General features: G+C 40.4%; 2 protein-coding genes across 3 annotated transcripts in view; one reads left to right on the top strand and one right to left on the bottom strand.

Moving 5' to 3' along the window:
• Positions 1–1019, top strand: part of LOC106814962 — a 4066-nt gene extending 3047 nt beyond the window's left edge. For both annotated transcript variants that reach the window (XM_014819368.1, XM_014819361.1), the window contains one exon: positions 210–1019. In XM_014819368.1, coding sequence (XP_014674854.1) covers positions 210–321 — 112 coding nt within the window. In that variant the 3' untranslated portion in view covers positions 322–1019. The remainder of the gene's footprint in view (positions 1–209) is intronic.
• Positions 1020–5718: 4699 nt separating this feature from the next.
• The window catches only part of LOC106814673 (ras guanyl-releasing protein 3-like), a 16609-nt gene continuing 14768 nt past the window's right edge, over positions 5719–7559 (bottom strand). The window contains exons 16-17 of the mRNA XM_014819022.1: positions 7247–7402; positions 5719–5966 (exon numbers count right to left, since the gene is read on the bottom strand). Coding sequence (XP_014674508.1) covers positions 5796–5966; positions 7247–7402 — 327 coding nt within the window. The 3' untranslated portion in view covers positions 5719–5795. The remainder of the gene's footprint in view (positions 5967–7246; positions 7403–7559) is intronic.

The raw sequence follows: 7559 nt of genomic DNA, 5'->3' as shown, positions 1-7559 counted from the left end.
CTCTCTCTCTCTCTCTGTATATATATATATATATATATATATAAATTATATATCCTGTATCTCATTCTCGCTCTCTCCCTCTTGATTCTCTCTCGTCCCTTGTCTTGCTCTCACCCTCTCCTCATCGTATAGTTATAACATATTCTATGCTCAAGGACACGTTCTTATGGCATTCTTATATTATTATATCTTCGTATTCTATGCTGTAGGACACGTTCTTGTGGCATGAATGGCGGCTCATCCTTACTATGTGATCTAGAGGATCAGAATGGTCCAGGAAACACAGGTGGCGCCGTTAACACTGCAGGAGCTGGACGATGAAGGTGTCTCATTGATTGCTGTTTTAGTGTTCAAATTTCACATTACATATAAAGTTGCACCTTGCCATTTACATTAATTCACAGTTGCCGTCTTGTTATGCTGTCACACTCTACCTACTGCCTTCTTAGATGTGCATTGCAAGTGGCACGTCTATAACTACTGATTTCAACCTACATTTGATCAATGAAACTAAAGTTATGGAAAAGCTCTTTAATCTTTGTTACTTTTTAGAACCTTAAACGTCAATAAAATGTGAATTAAAATCTTCCTTTATTGGGTATCAGCATCTACCATTTAATCATTTTCCATCTGCTAGTGTTACATCTATGTATGCACTTGTCATATCACTTGTGTGCAAGAATAAGGTTAGGTTTCACACACACACAGAAACATGCATATTAAGAATTTTATTCACTTAGTGTGAACATCAGTGTACACAGTGCATACACGTATAATGGCTACTACTGATATGATAATGAAGCTAAAATATGTGCAGCCTTGGTAATGTGGTTGCTGATATATTTACATAATTGAAGTGAATTTACATGAGTGAAGGCATTATACAATGACAACTATATACTAGAAAAAATAATAGGCATGCAAATTATAAACACATTGTAAAATAAATTTCATTTTTCTGTACATTTTATTTTTAATAAAAACTGCTGTATGTTGTTACACATTCCAGCAATTAGGTACATCTGTATTATATACATTCTTGTTATCACTATGTTCTTCCATCTCGGCACAAACGTGTCAAGTAGAATGATTATGTACATGTAACAGACAGTACCTGCCCATCAGCAACCACATCTTGCTCCTGCATGACCTGATGGACAGCAGTATCCTCTAGTAAAACATACAGAGATGTATGTATATAAATGTATACATACCCTTGTATAGAATGCATACATATACATGTATATGGGTCTGTGCATACATATACCTATACAGATAGTATACACGTTGTACATACTATATATACTCTATATAACACTTTGGCTAACAGGTTTTCAATGTATACTTTTATACTGTACAAACAGCAAATATTTAACACTTTGTTGTGATATAAAAATACAAGAGCAAGTATGCAGAGCTTGAAGTTCCCCACTGCATCGTAGCCTACTATCTACATTGTGTGCACTAAAACTAACACTAACAGATTATATATATATATATATATATATATATATTATATATATATATATATATTGAATATAATGTGGCAGCTCATAATTCACATGTACACAAACAATTATACAGGGTGTAGTATATAAACCTGTTATACCCAATTGACACGGCTCCTGATTACATATATATATACTAGGGTGTGCGAGTCTTTGTAGGTGATCATATTTAAACTAATGGGTGCAGGTGGGTGATGCAAATATTTGGGAGGTCACATGCAGTTTAAGGTGAGGTCAGTCAGGTCTGTGAGGTCGTTTGCAAGACTTACACTCGTGAATTTGATTGCTATACTGCAAATACTAATTTAAATGTTTTTACTAGCTGCATTTACTTGCGGTGATGATCAATAATATCAAGAGTCCATAATAGAACATTTTTTATTATGGACTTGATAATATAGCCACATTTCTCCCAGCACTGCAGTCTAGCGTTTGAATATAATTAAAGGTGGGATATCCTCCTTTGCACCTCGAAATTGTTTGGCTACATACCTGACTAGTCTGCATCCCCTAGTATAGTATGTGTACATAATACAGCTCCACAAGGAAGGGGTGCACTTCCCTTGTTTATGTTTGTACCCTGACTGGTGCAGCTGTCTGGCTACAGTTTACACTACTGGGGTACGTACATAAAGTCTACAAGGGTGTGGGACACACGAGTTTTGGGTTGGGAATGAGGATGTACCATTCTGAATGTCAACATGCACATTATGTCTTGCATGCTTTTCACAATGCACGTCAGCACTTATCAGTCATAAATAACAGGGTTAGAAAACCCTAAGCATTGTATAGTTACATTCATCACACTGCCACTCATTTGTGCATGTACTTATATTATGCTGTTTGTAACAATATCAGGTGTATGCAAGTGCCACCTGGTGGTGAATTTAATATTATGGCTAACTAGATATGATACAGCTATATAAATTAAACTATATATGACTGTTCTGTAGGGGGTTACCTGTATCTAGCACAATTACAGTGATGTTGAGAATAAAAACAGTTTGACTCCTGGGTTGAACTTGTCATTACATAGAAGAATGTCCACACAGTTATCATTCCAGCAGTTGAGCTCTGTCATACTGGCCAACTTTCAAAATGATATATATATATATAGAGAAATTGTGCAGTATGTGGACATATATCCCAAGCAAAAAAATTCCTGGCATGGTGCCGAGTATACGTTCAACGAGAAGATTTCTATATATCTCCTGTTTACCTAGTTGATTTATGTCAATCAGTCATTGGCTTACATAAAGCTATATCAAAGAACACACGACCATGCTTTTACAGGTCAGTTGGCAGCACTACACTTTGAAAAATGTGGCAGGGTTACCAATTGTGAAAACAACGCAGTGACACATTTATCTGGAATTTTTTAAAGACGATGACTGCAGCATACCAATGGGTTGCATGGATGATAGTATTTTTCTTACTAGATTTATCTTTACTAATATGAAGAATGATCTCTGAAACTGAATGGGAACAACTAAAGTTTGAACAAAGCCAGAAACCCACGTATCAACATGTGATATAGTTATGGCCATTACAGGCATTGACATCTCGAGCAGTTGATACATTGGTGGGCTCTGTGGAAGCAATATTTGTTTTTTTTTCTTTAATCTTAACACAAACACAGTGAACAGTGGTCATACTATATGCTTTTTCAGAAGTGACAACTAACTGAGTAGGGAGCCGAATTGCGACTTGTTGGTATGACAACGAATCAACTGGTTCTAAACACTTGCCAGACTTGCATACTTTTACCGCGCGAAGCGGCGTTGTGATTTGTTCCAGATTGTAATCATCATTCTCAGGGTCATAATTGCAGTTTTTATAGATTTTCAAAAGTTGAAAGTGGATAATACCCCTAAAGTTGGTTTAGTTCTGTGATAAATTCTTTCAGGTGAGTTCACATAGTGCATACAAACATGCAATATGGTAACACATCACTGTAAAATATCGTGAAATATGAGATATTATTTGGGGAGAAGTGACGATTTAGATAAGAATTTCTATGAAGTTCATTCTACAAACCTCACATTTTAAGCCTTCTATCAAATGCAGAAATGCCACACCAGTTCATTAATATTGCTAGTACATTCCAATAGCATTGGCCAGTGACCCAGAGGACACTAGAGTGACATCTATGTACGGTACAACTATATCTAACATACTGTAAGTGATGGATTTTCTGAGATAGAGCTTGCATCGGATACATAATCACATATTTGAGGACAGATACTTCGTTGATATAGCAGCAATGATCAGCATTGCTTTGATTCTCACTGCGTTACATCATACCGTTTAATAACTCTACTCAACAATCCATCCTACTATGGTAGATGACTGATGGCTTATCGATGTGAAACTACAGCACCCTCTAGTGGCAAACAGTCAAACCTTTATAGATACGAGGTGATATGCAAAAGCGTTTCACTGTTAATTAATGCATCAAATAGTGTCTACATGTGCCATCACAGTGTACTGCACAATAAACGTTGCACCAAATTAAAGAGTTCATCGCACATCTTATATTCATGAGTAAACACCACGTCATGACATTCACGAGGAGCGCGCATAGTTGTAATTCTCCAAATCGGCGAGCAATTGCCTTTGAAAGCCATTCTCATCTCTGGGATAGGCATCAGTAGGTAGAAGAAGGGTAGAAAAAGTATCGGGGAAGGTGGCAGGGAAGCAAGATACTAAACGTTAGGGGGACTAGGCAGGGATAACAGAAGGAAAACAAAGTATTATAACGGTATAACGATTATATGGTAGGGGAGTGGATAGATGGCATAGATGGTAGGGAGGTAGTGCAGTAATACTGTTCACAGCAAGCTAGACAGGGAGTATAATAGAACGATAAATGCACTCAAAGTGTTAGGGTGTACTAGGCAGGAAAAAAGACATGGCACTAAAAGTGTAGTTGGAGTAGAAGGAAAAGGCAGAGAACCAAGTAAGAATTCAATGTAGATAACTAAATATGAATATAATATAACTCTATGTAGACAGCATTCATTATATAGATATACCAAGTAAGAATTCAATGTAGATAACTAAATATGAATATAATATAACTCTATGTAGACAGCATTCATTATATAGATAACTACATTTTGTAACTCTATGTAAATAGAGGCTATGCTTGGTAATTGTGAAGCTTTATATAAGTGTGAAGCTGGAAAATGAAAGAGAAGTGGGCTTGGAGGCTAACCAGTGTTTTCAGGGCTGGAGAAATATACTGGTCAGACAGCCCAAGCAGGCCGAGGAATGTGCTGGGTAGGCTGGCCAAGGAGACTGGTGCATAAGGGGCATTTTTTCATCGGGAGGCACTGGAGGGCCTTACATTTTTGTTGGGGGGGCACAATATATAACTTTTCTTTGTATTATACTGTTCTAACGGCATTGTTTTTAATTCAATTTTTTTTTATCAAGCATGAATTTTCAGTGGGGGGGCACCTGGGGGGGCACAGAAAATTTTCCCCCAGGCCCCCCTCGTAGCTACGCCCCTGCAGGTTAGCCATGGAGACTGGCTGGGGCATATACTGGGCAGGCTAGCCATGGAGACTGGGGCATATACTGGACAGTCTGGCCAAGGAGACTGGGGCATATACTGGGGAGGCTGACCAAGGAGACTGGGGCATATACTGGACAGGCTTGCTAGCCATGGAGACTGGGGCCTATACTAGACAGTCTGGCCAAGGAGACTGGGGCATATACTGGGCAGGCTAGCCATGGAGACTGGGGCATATACTGGACAGTCTGATAGGGTCTATGTCTCCCTGGGTACTGCCGGAACGTACCCTGGATATGGTCCGGTATACCGGAACGTACTCTGGTAACTATCTAATATGCCGGACCGTAACTCGCCTACTACACTAACGAGTCTAGGGAGTCGCCTACGCCTACTCCCTAACCCTACACCTAACCCTAACCATATCAGATAGTTACCAGGGTACGTTCCGGTATACCGGACCGTACCCAGGGTACGTTCCGGCAGTACCCAGGGAGACATAGACCTTATCTGCTATACTGGGCAGGCTAGCCATGGAGACTGGTGCATATACTGACTGGACAGGATAGCCAATGAGACTGGTCATATACTGGGCAAGCTAGCCATGGAGACTGGTGCATATGCTGACTCGACAGGCTGGCCAAGGAGACTGGGACATATACTGAGCAGGCTGGCCTAGGAGGTCTACAAGTCAGAGACGTGTTTTGGGCAAGGGGGATAGTCAATCGAGATGAGATGTATGCTAGGCAGGAAGCTTCTTCCCGGCTCACTCACACCTGAGTATCCTTCTGCATATGGAATATGTCCATCTGGTTGAGAATGAAGGTGACCGTGTGCTCGCGAATTGTCCCGATGTGTTCGCGCAGACTGTGCACTTCTTCATTAGCAGCGCTCAGCTGAGCTCTGAGCGTGCTGTTCTCTCCACACAGCTTGGCACGATGCTGCTGGGACAGAAAAAAATAGACACCAAGTAAGAACTTTGGTTTCACGGCGCCCCGCTGTCATCGCACAATGTTGTGTCAAGCAGCTGTCGGTTGCGCATCACACAGTCATACAACCCCGCAACAATGTGCAACAACACGCAGCATCGCGCAATAAAGGAGCACATGTGTTGCATTTGGCAACCATTGGATGCATCACGCAGTTGCTAGTTAATGATGTCATTTACATGGTGTTGTCACATTGTTATGGGCTATCTTGCCCAACCATAACCTCCCCCTGCCCCCCATGCCCCTCTCCATGACCTACCATGGTACACAACATACAAGTTACGTATTCAGTCGCAAGTACAGTCATATATGTTATATATATGTGTTGTATATATGTTATGTGTTGTATATATGTTATGTGTTGTATATATGTTATGTGTTGTATATTGTATATTGTAGCTATGTATTGTATGTTGCAAAATTATATATGTTATGTGTTGTATATTGTATATTGTATATTGTAGCTATGTGTTGTATGTTGCAAAATTATAGGTTGCACATCAGATGAGTCATGAGTTGGAGCAAATACCTCCCAAATGCATGTTGTATCACGCGTAAGCAGTTTTGGCTGCATTGAGTAACCGTGGTTAAATTACATAAACACGGGTTGTATTGTATACTCATGATTGCATTACAAACCTACGAGTTACATTGTACTATAACTTCGTGTAGTTTACAAGCAAAGGTGGGTGCATGTCATCGTAGAATAATGCGCTGCACGAGAATACTTTCATCTTAGCATCCTTTTAGCCACTTTCGTCACTTGCCACGTCATCCCCAACGTCAGCTTTTCAGCATGGGCGAATTTGCAGGCATGTTTCTGTCAAGTTCTAGGTACGTATAACCGTTTTATACCGGTCGTTTAACACGCGTCCGTCGCACCCACGCACGCATGCACACATACGCGCGTGCTCGAGTTTACAACACCTTACTTCATGCTTTGTCTCCATAGTTGTCAGTTAGCACGATGAAACTAAACTACCCCTGTGCCAACAATTGGCTACATGAATATACCACAATATAAGACATAACGTGTACTGCATGTACAATCTGTCGATGCATTCGATTACGAGAGGCAGAGACAGTATGGCATCCCTATTCGTATCACATTCTCGGCCAACCATACATGCTGGGATGCAACAGACTTGCACCCAATATGCCAACAGCTGCGAACATAATATAACTATAAAGAAAAAAGAAAAAACACAAAGGAACATGTACCATGTATATACCTCCTCAACCTCAGCCAGTCGTTGCAAAAGTGCATCGTGGCTGTCGTCACCGTAACACAGGGCGCTCTCGTGGTCACTGCTAGGTCTACAGACGTCACCGTCTTTGTGGTTCTCGCTATGCTGTTCGTACGCAGGCGTTCCACGCTGTTGCGTATCCTGCACGAGAATTATAATTATAATCATAATTGGCCTGTTAGCTTGTCCTACGAGATAAGCTTATCCCTATGTTTCAGTCTCAGGTGAAGCAAAGGTTGTGGAGCAACCCTACCTGGAAATCTGTTATTGAAGGTCTAAGAAAGTGGTCCGTCAGAAG

This window comes from Priapulus caudatus, unplaced genomic scaffold, assembly GCF_000485595.1.
Source record: "Priapulus caudatus unplaced genomic scaffold, Priapulus_caudatus-5.0.1 Scaffold27, whole genome shotgun sequence".
In the NCBI taxonomy this organism is placed as follows: Eukaryota; Metazoa; Priapulida; class Priapulimorpha; order Priapulimorphida; family Priapulidae; genus Priapulus; species Priapulus caudatus.
This window is presented reverse-complemented; position numbering and strand designations above follow the sequence as displayed.